The sequence below is a fragment of the Schistocerca serialis genome, chromosome 6 (assembly GCF_023864345.2).
Source record: "Schistocerca serialis cubense isolate TAMUIC-IGC-003099 chromosome 6, iqSchSeri2.2, whole genome shotgun sequence".
NCBI lineage: Eukaryota > Metazoa > Arthropoda > Insecta > Orthoptera > Acrididae > Schistocerca > Schistocerca serialis.
The window spans coordinates 357,732,444-357,747,964 of NC_064643.1; the positions used below are offsets into that span (position 1 = coordinate 357,732,444).

At 41.4% G+C, this 15,521-nt stretch overlaps 1 protein-coding gene across 1 annotated transcript in view; it reads right to left on the bottom strand.

Moving 5' to 3' along the window:
• The window catches only part of LOC126483610 (dnaJ homolog subfamily C member 13), a 380,828-nt gene that overhangs the window by 72,730 nt on the left and 292,577 nt on the right, over nucleotides 1-15,521 (bottom strand). The window contains exons 27-32 of the mRNA XM_050106649.1: nucleotides 15,357-15,517; nucleotides 14,986-15,219; nucleotides 14,716-14,878; nucleotides 5,410-5,676; nucleotides 977-1,259; nucleotides 318-534 (exon numbers count right to left, since the gene is read on the bottom strand). Coding sequence (XP_049962606.1) covers nucleotides 318-534; nucleotides 977-1,259; nucleotides 5,410-5,676; nucleotides 14,716-14,878; nucleotides 14,986-15,219; nucleotides 15,357-15,517 — 1,325 coding nt within the window. The remainder of the gene's footprint in view (nucleotides 1-317; nucleotides 535-976; nucleotides 1,260-5,409; nucleotides 5,677-14,715; nucleotides 14,879-14,985; nucleotides 15,220-15,356; nucleotides 15,518-15,521) is intronic.

Genomic DNA, 15,521 nt, shown 5'->3' on the forward strand with positions numbered 1-15,521 from the left:
CATCCTGTCACCACCGATGTACATTCCTGTTAGGTGAACATGTGAAGTCATTACAACCACTTCTGGCAGGCAGATCACAGTAGCACATATCTGCTGCTAAGTTTTCGATTAACAACATAATCTATTTTTACAGATTTTATAACACACATTAACCTCAACACATACAGGAATCTACAAAATAATAGATTTTCAATTCTTTCTTTTCATCATAGGTATTAATGCCTCCCCGAATTAAATATGTCTTTTCTAATGGAGAAAATACCATTCATATAATCAAAATAGTTACTACTCATAAACAAAATAGGTCAAGAACTTACATCAGGCTTTTCCTTGCTCATGAGAGATATACATGTATCCATTAATTCAGCAAGGAACTCCTTTGGCCTACGTAGAACCCAGCCTGGATTGGCTACAAAAAGTCTTAAGTACACTCCTCCCACTCTCAATTCATTTGAATTTGTGATATTCAGTAATGTGTTTTCTTCGGGTACCTTCCACACAGTAGTTGGATTTTGACGCTGTGCCAAGTAATGCCTGGGGAAAGAAAGTATTAGGAATATTACAAATTAAAAAATGAATGACACATAATATAAGACAAATCTCAGACAATGAAATTGAGAGTTTCAAAACTAGCAACTTTAAGGAAATATGAAATAAGTTGAGAGAACCTAGTACTTTATAAACTTAAGCAATTGATGAATCAAGAACAGAAAACTTAAAAATTTTCAAATTCTTTACTATTTTTCATGTTTATAGACCATTCAACCTCCTTCGACTATACACAAACCAAAACGAATAGAACAGTAACTTGTTAGGTATACAGAATGACAATATAGCTAGTAGGAAGCTAGAATCAAATTACATCGAATAACTTTAGAGCAAAATACTATGATGTAAAAATGTCTTTCTGTTAATCTCCTTATGTTTAATATTGTTTACAGACAGTATTTTTCGCACATCATTTAAGCATACTTACTCTTCTTTCATGTTTGAGACAACCCTACAAACAGATTGACGGGCATCTGTATCCCATATCAGTTCGGGATTCTCATGTACACCTTCAAATACATGGACGCAAGACTGTGGTGAATCTCTCATTGCATCAGCAAACGCTGCTGGTAGAAAATGTCCCACATCAAGTCTTACTTTAGGTCCAACAAGCTTATCTGCCCCCATACGGGCCAATAATTCAGCTGACTTTTCCCTCACAACAGGATTGTTGGAGTTGCAGAAAAGATCCAAAAGGTAAATTACTGCACCTGAAAATGTCAAAAGTAGTATTGAAATGAAATACGATATTTTTTTGGATTTGAGTTCTGCAGGAAACTTGTGTAAAAACTGAATAGATGTAATCCAATTTCACTTTTCCCATTAATCTCTACTAAAATACACATACTTTAAAACTCAAAATCTGCATAAATCTGATACATATTTCCTGGAACGCATCTCATCTCAAAATTATTATTTAATGCAATTTCAAAAACTTTTTACATTATTCTAAAAGTAATTTTGATTTTCATTAATGGTGTGCTGAAACTTTGTTGATCATACTGTGTATCTTTGTGTTAATGTGATGAATTGTTAGTAGTAACACATCCAGGCTGAGAGCAGATAAGCATGTATTTCATAAGTAGAGGGGGACATCTAAGAGAGCATTAACACTATCACTTTGCCGATGCATAATCAAGTGAAGTCTATGCTTAATATTAGTTCCCTAAACATGAATGTAATTTTCCTCTTACAGGTTTTGCATTTATTAAATAACTGCCGCAATATTACAAGCTCTGGCATCATATTAATACCTTCTGTTGTATCTTGACGTACCATTTACCAAGTACATATTACAGGTATAAATGAGAATTTTTACACTGATGAGGGCACTAGGCACTCATCATAACATCAAACCGTACATTAATAATCTTTGTGTAATAGCAAGTTTCTAACTTATGCTGAACATGAAAAGTTTCAAATTTACGTAGTACTCAAAACAGTCAGAGATCCAAAGTTTAGTGAAAGGTACAAAGGCAAGTATGGTTCAGAGAGGAGTTTCAGCTATTAATAATGGGAGCAACAGAATTATAAACATTTTTATCTTAAATGACCCCAGTCCGTCATTCTGACCAATGAGATACTATTTTTACATTTATTTTTGCAAAGGGGCGACAACAGATGTTTTCACCTGCTTAGCTTATTTTATTTCATTATCTTGATTGGTTCCCTCTCTCTCTCTCTTTATATTTTACTTTATTTAGTGACAGAATGGACATATTTTAGTTGCTGTTCTCTATCAATACATTATTGTGGTCTGCAGAAGTTGAGCACTCCTCCTCATTACACAAGTGTTTACATTCAGATGAAGAATTATTGAATTACATGAGCAGTTAACCAGAAGAAGAGCCTGAAGGAGAAGATATTTTTGAATCTGATGAGTTGGATGATAAAGATAACAAAGATTATTAAGGTGACATGGAATACCGGCCCCAAATAACAGAACAAGGGGAATCATCAGAGTCAGAAGATGAATATTTAGAACCTGTAAGACAACATATGAATAACCCAGTGCCTACGTGTTCAATTCCAGTGGCTCCATAAATTCCTACTCACAGCTAAGGAAAAAAATGAAAAAAATTGCATCCATCTCAGCATCTAGAAGTTGGAGGTGCAGAGACTGCAGTCAACTAAACAGTGTTGACACTAACTGCACCAGGGAGATTAGTGCATCACAACATATTGGTAAAAACTTCAGGTCCAACATGTAATGCTACGAAACTCATAGTCACAGGCAGTTATTTGAGCACATGGTGAGTGCTGATGGACAATAATATTCTACAGACCATAAAAACTTTACAGAAATTAGAGCCTGAGAACCTCTCCAGGATGACACATGGGGATAGTGCCTAATTAAAAACTGCCATAGCTATAATGTACACACGTGTAGCATATGGAGGAAAGAAATTCCACCCGAAACTTCTGTAGTCTCAAGTGTGGTGGCTGTCATTTTTTTCTCATACTATGGGAAGAAATAAGTTCATAGAAGTCATGCAATTTTTTGAGATTTGATGCCAAGTTCACTCGTGCCAAAAGACTCTAGACCAACGGCTTCACAGTAGCTACCCCATCTGGAATTCATTTGTACCTAATCTTACCCAGAACTACAAACAGGTGCATTTATAACCACAGATGAGCAGCTCTATCCATGCAAAGCTCAGTGTCGCTATAAAAAAACATGAGTAATACTCAAAAAATGGAAACTCCAGATAGGAATATCAGCACTGTAGGAAATGAATGACAGATTGCTGCTTACCATAAAGACGACACACCAAGTTGCCGAGAGGCACAATAAAAAGATGCTTACATATCTCTTTTGGCCACAGCCTTCATAAATAAAAGAGAGAGAGAGATATCATTCACACACACTTACAAGTACACCTCATGCACACATGACCCCTAACTCCAGCATCTCAGGCAGGAATACAGAATGCAGTCCAGACCACAATGTTGGAATTAGCAGTTGCGTGTGCATTAGGTGTGCTTGTTTGAATGATTTTTTCACTTTATCCAGACCTCATCACCTTAAATTCCTACCTTTCTGCAGTTTCTTCAGTTTAATCTACAATTCATAAGCAATAAACTGCGGCCGAAGTCCACATATGCCCTTGGAAATATCTTACAGTTTAAAAACCTGGTCCCTAGATCTTTGTCTTACCATTATGTAAGCAATCTGAGGCCTTCTGGTGTCTCCAGGTCTTTTCCATATATACAACCTCCTTTCACGATTCATGAATGAAGTGTTAGCGATGATGCAAAATTCTACCAGACAGCTTCCTCCTCCATTCCTTAATCCCAGTCCACATTCACCTACTACTTTTCCTTCTCTTCCGTTTCCTACTACTCCATTGCGGTCTCCCATGACTATTAAATATTTGTCTCTCTTCACTATCTGAATAATTTCTTTTATCTCATCATACATTTCTTCAGTATCTTCAACATCTTCAGAGCTCGTTGGTGTATACAGTTTTATTACTGTGGTGGGTGTGAGCTTCATGTTTATCTTGGCTACAATAATGCATTCACTATGCTGTTAGCAGTAGCTTATCCACATTCTTATTTTTTTATTCATTACTGAACCAACTCCTGCAGTACCCATATTTCATTTTGTATTTGTAGCCCTGTATTCACCTACGAGCTGTCCCGTTCCTTCTGCCACCTAAATTCAGCAATTCCCACTATATCTAACTTTCACCTATCCATTTCCCTGTGTAAAGTTTCTAACCTACCTGCCCAATTAAGGGGTCCGACATTCCATGCTCCAATCTGTAGAATGCGAGTTTTGTTTTTCCAGATAACGACATTCTCCTGAGTAGTCCCCATCCGGATATTTGAATGAGGGACTATTTTACCTCCAGAATATATTACCCAAGAGGACACCATACGCATTTCACCATACAGTAAAGCAGCATGCCCTCAGGAAAAATTACAGCTATAGTTTCCCCTTGCTTTCAGCCATTCACAGTACCAGCACAGTGATGCTGTTTTTGTTGGTGTTGCAAGGCCAGTTCAGTCAATGATCCAGACTGTTGCCCTAAAACTACTGAAAATCTGTTGGCCCTCTTCAGGAACCACATGTTTGTCTGGCCTATCAACAAATTCCCCTCCACTGTGGTTGCACCTACAGTACGGCTATTTGTATGGCTGAGGCACACAATTCTCCCCACCAATGGTAAGGCCCATTGTTTGTGGGGGGCACTCTTTTCCTACCAACACAGTTTTATGACTTCTTATTGTTTTCTCATTGTGCACATGTTGGGTAGAATATTTTGATTGGAGCAGTTGGTCAGGAGCACTTAAGATGCAGGTTTATGTTCTGTTAATCATTCATATCGTATTTATAGCAAATGTGAACTTTCAGTGTGAAGCAATTCTTGTGTTTTTGTATTTGGTATAATTACTTGTGGTGAATTACAGCCTGTGTTGTCTGTATCAAATTGCAATTCTTAACTTCTAAATCATTGTTACAATAAAGCAACTAATTACTTGTCATTTGTCAATTGGGGAAGAATAATCGATAAACAGACTCTGAGCAGATGAGAAGAAGTAATGTAGTATTGCCTTTAATCCTGAAAAATGAGGGTGGGAGGTGTTACACTGTCAGAATCATCAGCGTCACTAACAAATATATTTTTTAACAAATCAAGTTTTCAACATGACTAGAGAGGATGCACTTCAGAATCTACCTGACATATAAATCAAAAAACACTCCTACTGCAGAAATTTTGTGCACCATTAATAAAAAGCTTTTCACACTAATGTGAAAGAAGAAGAGGTAGTGAATTAGGCATTATGAGTACTCTCCATTACTTTGTAAGGAGTGTTCCTCTTGGAATGTAGTAATCTTCTGCACATGCTTACCTTTGTTCAAAGCATCCTTTACTATTTTAGTTGTTGAAACAAGAGCATGTAATGTATCAAGCACCAGTGCTTGGTCATCTGGCAGGCCGTTCAGAGCAAGCAGCAGATATACAACCACCTCAGAAGCAGCTATATCATTAACACATTCTTGATTTCTTGTAACATTTGATACAACATTCAGACTCCACTTCTGTACAGGTTTGCAGCTATCAACATTAAGCAGACCAAATAGTAGTCGGAAGTGACCAATACATTGAATTTCTACACCTGTAACATAAAAGTGATTATTAAATCATCGAATTGTTTGACTAATTCTACAGTTTCTCATTATCAATTTTCATTATAAAAATGGGAAACATCTACAAATGCTAATGGAATAACTTGGTAATTTTTTATTTTATTTTTTTGTGGCCTACACAGGGTCAGCATGATAATCCGAGTTTGCCAGTGCTGGTAATACGAGTAGTCAGATATGCTTCCTGTCACCCCCAGCATCACCTTGGAACAGAAAAGTGTACCCCACCATACCTGTGGTATTAACCTACTCGGATGTGGGAAACTGCCAGAACACCCCATCCAGCATGACCAGCTCACCAGCCATTATTGTTAATCTACCAGCGGATTCAATATGGGCCAGCACACTTCACAGAATACTCTACGTAGCATGTTAAGACACGTGGCTGTCTGAGTGGGTATAATGGAATAATTTGGTAATGGCTGTGATCCATGAAATACTACGTAAAATCAATTCACTTAATTTGTCTGTTACAGATTGTAAATGGCACAGACAAGTAACGTTAAAAAAAATTGTGCTACAGTAAATTGGTAAATTAACATGTCAACATGTGCTTAAAAATTGTGAAAAAATGGAAACATCGTATGAGTGTCTAGAGAGCAGCCTGAAACATTAAGGTCCAAACCAAGTACCATTGTCGTATTATCAGAAGTGGAAATCTAATGTGGATGACAAGGAATAAAAGCATATAATGATTATGCAGCGACTATCCTGTGAGGCTGTAGATAATTTAGCATACCTGAGAAATAAAATTTTTATTTGGCCACTATCAAATAAAAATAAATCTAACATTAGATATTCAAACAAAAAGATAAAAACTAAAGATTATGCTACATGTAGCCATCAGTAAAAACTTTGGATTACCTCAACAGTTCTGTTGTACTGATGGACACATATGACATACGCATTGTGTTATAAGCATGTAATAATTGCCTCTTTTATGGAATGAGATGGATTATGTACAGGGCAGAGACATGGGAAATGTACTTTGGATTGGTTAGATGAAAGGATAAATTCTGTAAAGAGTGCAGTCAAAGTGGTAACAATTAGAACTGTGTGTTATACAGTGGAAAGTCCAGGTGGGAATATCAACAACTATGGATAGGATAGATTGCCTGAGCAGCCAGAGACAGCAATCATGCTTTGGTGAAAAGCTTAATGTGAGCAGTCGTTTTGTTGTGCTACTCGATGTGCTGTCTCTACAGTGAGCAGCAAATCTATCCTTTCCAGAATTTTAGAACAAAGTGCTATCCCTTAACATTACAATGAAGTTGTGGCTAACAATTCCAAGACAGAAAAAGAAATGTACGTGACAGGAAGAAATGAAGATTACAGTTCACATTTGTCAGTAATGAGATCATTAGAGATGGAGCACAAACTTAGACTCAAACAGAATACCTCAGCATTTGCCTGAATTGATTTCAGGAAAATGTAATCTCTAAAACCAAATTGAAATTTGAACCTTGTTTGTCCAAAATTTAACTCCTGTGCCTTTAACACTGTTCTGTGTTGTTCAGTGCGCGAGATGTAGCTTATACAAGAACAAAATGAAAAAGGCAGAGGCAGAACATGAAGAGTACTACATAAACAGGTAAAGTGCCTATATAATGTGTGACAGCACTACTGGAGTAAAAATTTACGTGAGAGTGGAAGCAAAGTTTTGGAATCCTACTTTTTATACTATTCAGCATGTTAATTTTAACTGAAGACATTGGATCAAAAAAGTTCTAATTCTAATTTGTTTGTCTCTGAGGGGGCAGCCAACTATACCATGCTTGATCCGCCACTGTAGCTGGTGCATGGGTTGTTGGAGACAACTTCGAAATCTTCAGAAACAATCCCTGATTTTTATTGCAGATTACAATTCTACAGGAAAACTTACAAACATTTTGTGTACAGCATTTTCTTCATTTTGTCACAGATGGCGCCGTAATTGGAGGAATAGAAATGGGTACACAATCATTATTTATGATATGCCAGTCAATGGCCCCTGAATATCCAATGGCACATGGGACCCCACCTCCATGCTTCGAGGGTAGGACAGGCCAGTATTTCATAACTTGTAATTGGAAACCCCATTTGCAACATTGTATTCCTCCAGCTTATTGAACAGGGAACTACTCAATGTGCCACTGTATCATGTAGCAAACTATGAAGCATCAGAACAGCCAGTACACCGCAACCAGAGCTCACATATCGTGCAGAATAGAACAGACAGTGGCTCTTATCATTATAATATTTGTGCAGTCTTTATAGCCTGCACACCTACCTATCATTTGGAGAACAGATGTGCAGATGGACAATGAATGTTGCAACCACAGAAGAAAAAATTGAAATGCTCCTGATTTGTGGAGAATGTAAGAGAAATGTTGAGGCTACTGTTGCCCTGTATGCTGAATGTTTTCCAGAGAAAGCTCTCTCTTGTTCATTCTTTTACGATGTTGTGACCGTCTTCATGTCTGATGGCAGTATACAGACCACCAAAAGGAAACAAAGCAGTAGTGTCACAGGAGAAGTTAACGAAACAGCTGTACTAGCGGCAGTGCTCCACAACCCATGGATAAGCACCCAGCAATTATACTGTGATTCTCATTTGAAAATCAGATCAATAAGTGTACTGAAGTTGGTGGTACTACACTTGAACACTTACTCTGATTGGAAAAACTGGATAATGTTCACCTCAAACCATGTTCACAGGGTGTGTCAAGTAGTGCCGTATCCCATATGTTGAAGAAATACAACATTGTGAAGATGTTTCTACTTAGAAATTATTAAATATTGGCCCGTTCTACCGTTGCAGCATGGAGGTGGGGGACCACATTCCATTGGTTATTCAAGGGCCACTGAATAGCGTGTCGTAAATTACAATTGTGTGCACATTTCTAATCCTCAGATGACAGAACCATCTGTGGCAAAATGAAGAAAATGTGTCAGACAAAACATGTAGATTTTGCCACAGAATGGTAATTTGTAATAAAAAAACAGCAGATCCCATTGAAGATTTCAAGGTCCCCCCCCCCCTCAAACGCAAACGCGCGCGCGCACACACACACACACACACACACACACACACACACACACACACACAAAAAGGGTGGGGGGTGGAAGGTGGAGTATGGTATCAATGGATGTACCACTCCAAGACAAACAAATTGGAATTATAACTTTTTTTTATCCATTGTGTGGTTTTCGAGATATTTCAGTATTTTCAATTAAAATAAACACTCTGTATATATAAAGCAGACTACGTATGTCCATGATCTCCTCCCAAATCCTTGGATCAATTTGCACCAAATCTAGCACATGAAGAGTAAACTTTACAATTTTCATCACTATGGGGTTTATAACATTACAGATCCAATAGGAGCAGCGACGTGGGAGAGCACTTTTCTTTCAGCCCCTTCCACTAAGACAGCCCTGCATGACAGGTGTGTTGTGTGGGAATAGCATTGGCCTACCTTATCGACCCATGCTGCAGGGAAGCCTACTCATCAGGGTAAAAAACAGTTTTCCAGCCCCGTGTGTAACTGTCTTGCACAACAGGCGTGCTGAGTTGGAGTTAGTATGGGCCTGCCTTCTGGCTTCAATTGCAGAGCACGCTGCTTTAAAGGCAACAATACAGTTTTCAAATGCGTGACATGTAGGCTGCACAACAATGTGTGTTGTTGCAGTACTATCAGTTTGCTTTAAAGATCTGTTTTGCAAGGGCTAAATGTGTGGAATGGTGCAGCAGGTGGAGATTTGAGATAGAGTGTTGAGCACAAGACGAGGCAAGAGGGGGCGGGGCGGGGAGGGGCGAGGCAAGGAGGGGCGAGGCAAGAGGAGGCGGGGCGGGGCGGGGAGGGGCGAGGCAAGAGGAGGCGGGGCGGGGCGGGGAGGGGCGAGGCAAGAGGAGGCGGGGCGGGGCGGGGAGGGGCGAGCCAAGAGGAGGCGGGGCGGGGCGGGGAGGGGCGAGCCAAGAGGAGGCGGGGCGGGGCGGGGAGGGGCGAGCCAAGAGGAGGCGGGGGCGGGGACGGGGAGGGGCGAGCCAAGAGGGGGCGGGGCGGGGCGGGGCGAGCCAAGAGGAGGCGGGCGGGGAGGGGAGGGGCGTGCCAAGAGGAGGCGGGCGGGGAGGGGAGGGGCGTGCCAAGAGGAGGCGGGCGGGGAGGGGAGGGGCGTGCCAAGAGGAGGCGGGCGGGGAGGGGAGGGGCGTGCCAAGAGGAGGCGGGCGGGGAGGGGAGGGGCGTGCCAAGAGGAGGCGGGCGGGGAGGGGAGGGGCGTGCCAAGAGGAGGCGGGCGGGCAGGGGCGAGCCAAGAGGAGGCGGGCGGGCAGGGGCGAGCCAAGAGGAGGCGGGCGGGCAGGGGCGAGCCAAGAGGAGGCGGGCGGGCAGGGGCGAGCCAAGAGGAGGCGGGCGGGCAGGGGCGAGCCAAGAGGAGTCGGGCGGGCAGGGGCGAGGCAAGAGGAGGCGGGCGGGCAGAGGCGAGGCAAGAGGAGGCGGGCGGGCAGGGGCGAGCCAAGAGGAGGCGGGCGGGCAGGGGCGAGCCAAGAGGAGGCGGGCGGGCAGGGGCGAGGCAAGAGGAGGCGGGCGACAGAGGCGAGGCAAGAGGAGGCGGGCGGGCAGAGGCGAGGCAAGAGGAGGCGGGCGGGGAGAGGCGAGGCAAGAGGAGGCGGGTGGGGAGAGGCGAGGCAAGAGGAGGCGGGCGGGGAGAGGCGAGGCAAGAGGAGGCGGGCGGGGAGAGGCGAGGCAAGAGGAGGCGGGCGGGGAGAGGCGAGGCAAGAGGAGGCGGGCGGGGAGAGGCGAGGCAAGAGGAGGCGGGCGGGGAGAGGCGAGGCAAGAGGAGGCGGGCGGGGAGAGGCGAGGCAAGAGGAGGCGGGCGGGGAGAGGCGAGGCAAGAGGAGGCGGGCGGGGAGAGGCGAGGCAAGAGGAGGCGGGCGGGGAGAGGTGAGGCAAGAGGAGGCGGGCGGGGAGAGGTGAGGTGAGGCAAGAGCGGGGAGAGGTGAGGCAAGAGGAGGCGGGCGCACAGTGGGCCAGAATCCTGAAAACGTGGCCAAAAAGGAAAAAAAAAAAGTTTAAATATGGGGATTTTGGACTATCAGGTAGGCAGCAGCAATGCTGGGACAACTGAATGCCGGCTGTGTGGACGACCAGATGTTCATTCGTTCGGTAATATCTCAGGGCAAATGCGGCAGTTCATTGTTAATGTGCGCGCAGCTGCCCAGGCTACAAAAACAGTCGTGTTGTTGAAGGAAGTTATTTATGTTTTGTGCAAGTGAAACCAATACTTTCAATATGGAATGTATTCCAGGAGGTATGTACTAGTGAAAAAACACTTATATCACTATTAAATCATCAATTATGCGTGTTTACATTTCACTTAACGTACTACAGGGAAATGAATGGCAAAATCGTAAAATGCACTTAAAAAATAGAGATAAGTTACGCATTCCACGACATTCCGCTTTCTTTTGCGCTGTGTACGCAAGTACGTATTATTACCTTTGTAAATTAAGCTTCAAATCCTGCGACTAGTTGTGACTCTGGCTTTGAGCCACGTTTTAAGCGACACTTGCAAAATGTCATTGTTCAGACATCTTCAAAAATGACAGTAGAATCAATTAATTATGAGTTTTATTTGTACAATTTAAATTACAATCGACACGTAGAAGCATTGTAAAGAATAATGTAATTAGAAAAATGATGAAAAGTGTAACACAGTTTTTTTTTTTTTTTTTTTTTTTTTCAGTTTCATCTGATCCAGCAAATTGCAGAATCAGATTTTCGAGGAAAGATATTTTTCTAATAACAAAAGAGTATTTGTCAAATGATTTGGAAGGGGTCATAGAACATACAAAAGGTCGTTGACAGAAAAAAGTGGACATACAATTAAAATTCCCTATGATATGAGGCCTACCATTTCGATTTTGTTAACAAGTTAAGAAGCAAGTATAAGGAAGCAACTTGGCGACATGGATATTTTTCAAGAAGAACGAAACCTGGTTAAATACAATAGTATATATTCCAATTGATTCGAAACCTGCAAGTGTTACTAAATCAACAGGCCGACCTGCCACAAAATTTGAAACATTATCTGATAGGTCTAAAAGAAGGAGAACTGAGGAGATTCGTACGAAGTTCAGTCCTGTCGAATTATCGTTCGCCGCGCAAATGAGTCTTCGATCTTCGGGGCACCCAGATGCTGCGAAGATTGTGAAAGACATCACACTCTCAAGTTCATCCAAGGTGAAGAAATACAAGGCAGGGTTGCGATTTTCAACATCATCGCCATCCTCATACGATGCAAATGAAGGTCTAGCACTCCTTTTGGACTTTAAATTGTCAAAAGAATCTTACCAGCATTTGAGAAATGGGGCTAAAGGAAAAGGCTTAAACATACTATATCCACCATATTCAGCTGTTTTGGTAGCGAAAAAAAGCTTGCTGCCCTCCAGATGTAACCCTCACTTTTACCGAATCAAAAGCTGAGGTACGGTTGCAAGCTTTGTTAGACCACAATGTTCAACGTGTTCTACTGCCGAAACGAGACGATGTTTTACATATGAGTGATTCGGAAATGTCTAATATGGCCCTTATTTGTAAGTGGGGCTTTGACAGAACCTCCGGGCAAAGCATGTATAAAATGAAGTTTTCAGATTCGAGTATTTCAGATGCAACTTTATTTTTCACTTCGCTTGTTCCACTGAAACTTGCAGGTGTAAATGAAGAAACTAAAGAAGAAAAGATCTTATGGATTAATCTGAAGCCGTCTTCAACCTTCTTTTGCAGACCACTGAAGTTAGAATTTACAAAGGAAACAGAGCAAACGTCTTTAAATGAGAAAGCGTATTACGACAAACAGATCGAACAACTCCAGTCATTCGAAACAGTTATTCATGGGAAAGACATTTCCATTAAATACAATTTAAGCATGACCATGGTAGATGGTAAAGTGTGCAATGCTATCACCAACACGAAATCTGCGCAGCAGTGCTATCTCTGCAAGGCTACGTCTGCCCAATTTAATAACATTGACGATGTTTTGAAAAAACAAGTTATCGCCGATTATCTGCAGTATGGACTATCAACTCTTCACATCTGGATTCGATGTTTTGAATGTTTTATTCATTTGGCATACCAAATGAAAACAAAAAAGTGGCAGGCACGTAAAGCAGAAGATAAAGAGGAAAAAGCAATACTGAAAGCCAACATTCAAAAAGCTTTCAAAGAGCAGCTTGGAATTGTAATTGACATGCCGAAACAAGGGTTTGGCAGTACGAATGACGGAAACACCGCTCGACGTTTTTTTGTAAACACTCCAACATCAGCCCTGATAACTGGAGTTTCCGAAGAACTAATCCACCGTTTCCATATAATTTTGCAGACGATTTTGAGCGGACGTCAGATCGACGTTGAAAAGTTTCGAGCATACGCCTTAGCAACTGCCAGGCACTATGTGAAAGAATACCTCTGGTACAACATGCCAACAGCAGTCCATAGATTGTTGATTCACAGTCCAGACATTATTTCTTCAGGCATTTTACTCATCGGTCAACTATCGGAGGATGCTCAGGAATCAACCAATAAGTTGATAAAGCAATATCGCCTGAGTTTTTGTTGAAAGTTTTCAAGAGTTAAGACTATGGAAGACGTGTTCAGGAGATTGTTGGCAACGACAGATCCCCACGTTTCTTCCTTACGCAAATATTCACCGAAGAAACTGAAGAGTTTGTCGCCAGAAGCCGTTGCCCTCTTAGTTCCTGTGGCGGAAGACTATTAAGATTCAGATGCAGATGCAGATGCAGATAACGAGGAAACAGTGTTTGAGGATGATGATGATTCAGTTGAAGCAGAAGATGAAAAAGAATAAGAAAATGAAAACTTGTAAATTAAGTTATAAAAAATTTACAAAATAAATAATTGTAATTAAAATGAAATAATTTTTTGTAATATTTTACACCATCTTGTAACCTATATTTGGTCCTTTCTTCGAGTTTCCCACTTTTTTGGTTTATTTTTTAAGCATTAACTACAATAATCCCTAAATACTGATTTTTGTATGAATAAAAATATATAAATACAAATAAATAAAAAGGCAGATTTTGACCGCCATCTTGGATCCACCATTTTTAAATTTTCTGAACTCTGTCATCATCAGTAACCTCGATAATTCCCTAAAAATTACTTTTATACGTAAAAAATTATAGTAGTGTACATAGAGCCTGCCATCTTGGGTCCGCCATTTTGTTTTTTTTTTTTTTTTTCACTTTTTGATATCATATTCTTAATCAGAAACTCCGTAAACCCTTACATACTAAGTTTGGTACAAATTGAACAACTACTTATATTTTGACGAGCTTTTTGGGATTCTGACCCACTGTGGGGCGGGGAGAGGCGAGGCAAGAGGAGGCGGGCGGGGAGAGGCGAGGCAAGAGGAGGCGGGTGGGGAGAGGCGAGGCAAGAGGAGGCGGGCGGGGAGAGGTGAGGCAAGGTAAGAGGAGGCGGGCGGTTGAGGTGAGGCGAGGCGAGGCAAGGCAAGGCAAGAGGAGGCGGGCGGGGAGAGGGGACGCAAGAGGAGGTGTGCAAAGAGATGGGAGGAGGAGGAGATGGGCACACAAAGGAAGGCGAGGAGATGGATAGGGAGGAAGTAGGAGATAGAGACAGATATGGAGAGGGGGAAAGAGGATTTGGCCAGAGAGATTGGGGCAGTGCAGAAAGAGATGGACAGAGAGAGGAGGGAGAAGGATATGTACAAAGACAGAGGAGGAGGAGAAGGAGATGACAAAGAGGGGGGATGAGGAAATGGGCAAGGGGGGGGGGGGGGAGAAGAGGAGATGGATAAGAAAAGGGGAAGGAAGATGTGTGTGCAATATATGTGATGCGTGCACAAGTGAAGGCTTGTTAATAATGTTAACAAGAAGAAGAAGAAGAAGAACAACAACAACAACAAAAATAGTTACAATTACTATAATGCACAACTATTACTAAAATCTCAGTTCATATACTATTTGTATATCAAAAATGTTAGCTAAGTACCTGGATTATTTTTAATTACATTATAAAGAGCTTCCAGAGCCATAACAACGTTGTTTACAACTTGTTTGTCTTTCACTGTGAGTGCAATACTTCCTAAGGATGTGAGATGCTCTGACTGAGTAGCCAGAAATTCCAATAAATCAATTGTAAAACCTTTAGGATTCTGCAGAAGAAACAGAACAAATTATTATACCACATCGTCTCATATGTAGACGTTTCTTTAACATAATGCACAAGTCAGCTACTGACATTTACACTAAGTACACAAACCTCAATTGCAAATGTTGGTTGTTCATTGTAAATACGAACAAAAATTTCACCAACAATGAGCTCTTTTTTCAGCGCTGAGTATGTGAATTCTGTACCATATGTGGGATCGTCATCATCATCATAATGGAGTTTATTTGATCTCTGTTTTTCAAGATATTCACACAACTCAGCTCTTGTTCCATTATCCCATAACAAGTATGGTGACTCACAATTACTGTTTAATATCTTCAGAACCTACAATACAAAAAAAAAAACTAAATGAAGTGTCATCGACAATTAGTACACAGATTATAATCATAATTGTAAGTAGTTGTAATAGCATGATTGAATTTGATTGTCGACAGTGCAACAAAGAGTCTGAAATAGCACACCTCTGCTGGCTTATCACAGCTGAGTTGTCTTGCGAGGTATGGTGTCAACAGACTGCTTAAGGCTTTCTGGATCACTGAATTCTTTGGGGTGCTATTATCTCCTGGTAAATATCCACCCAAACGAGCACAAGCAGTAACTGCCAACTTGGCTAATTTGTTTGCAAC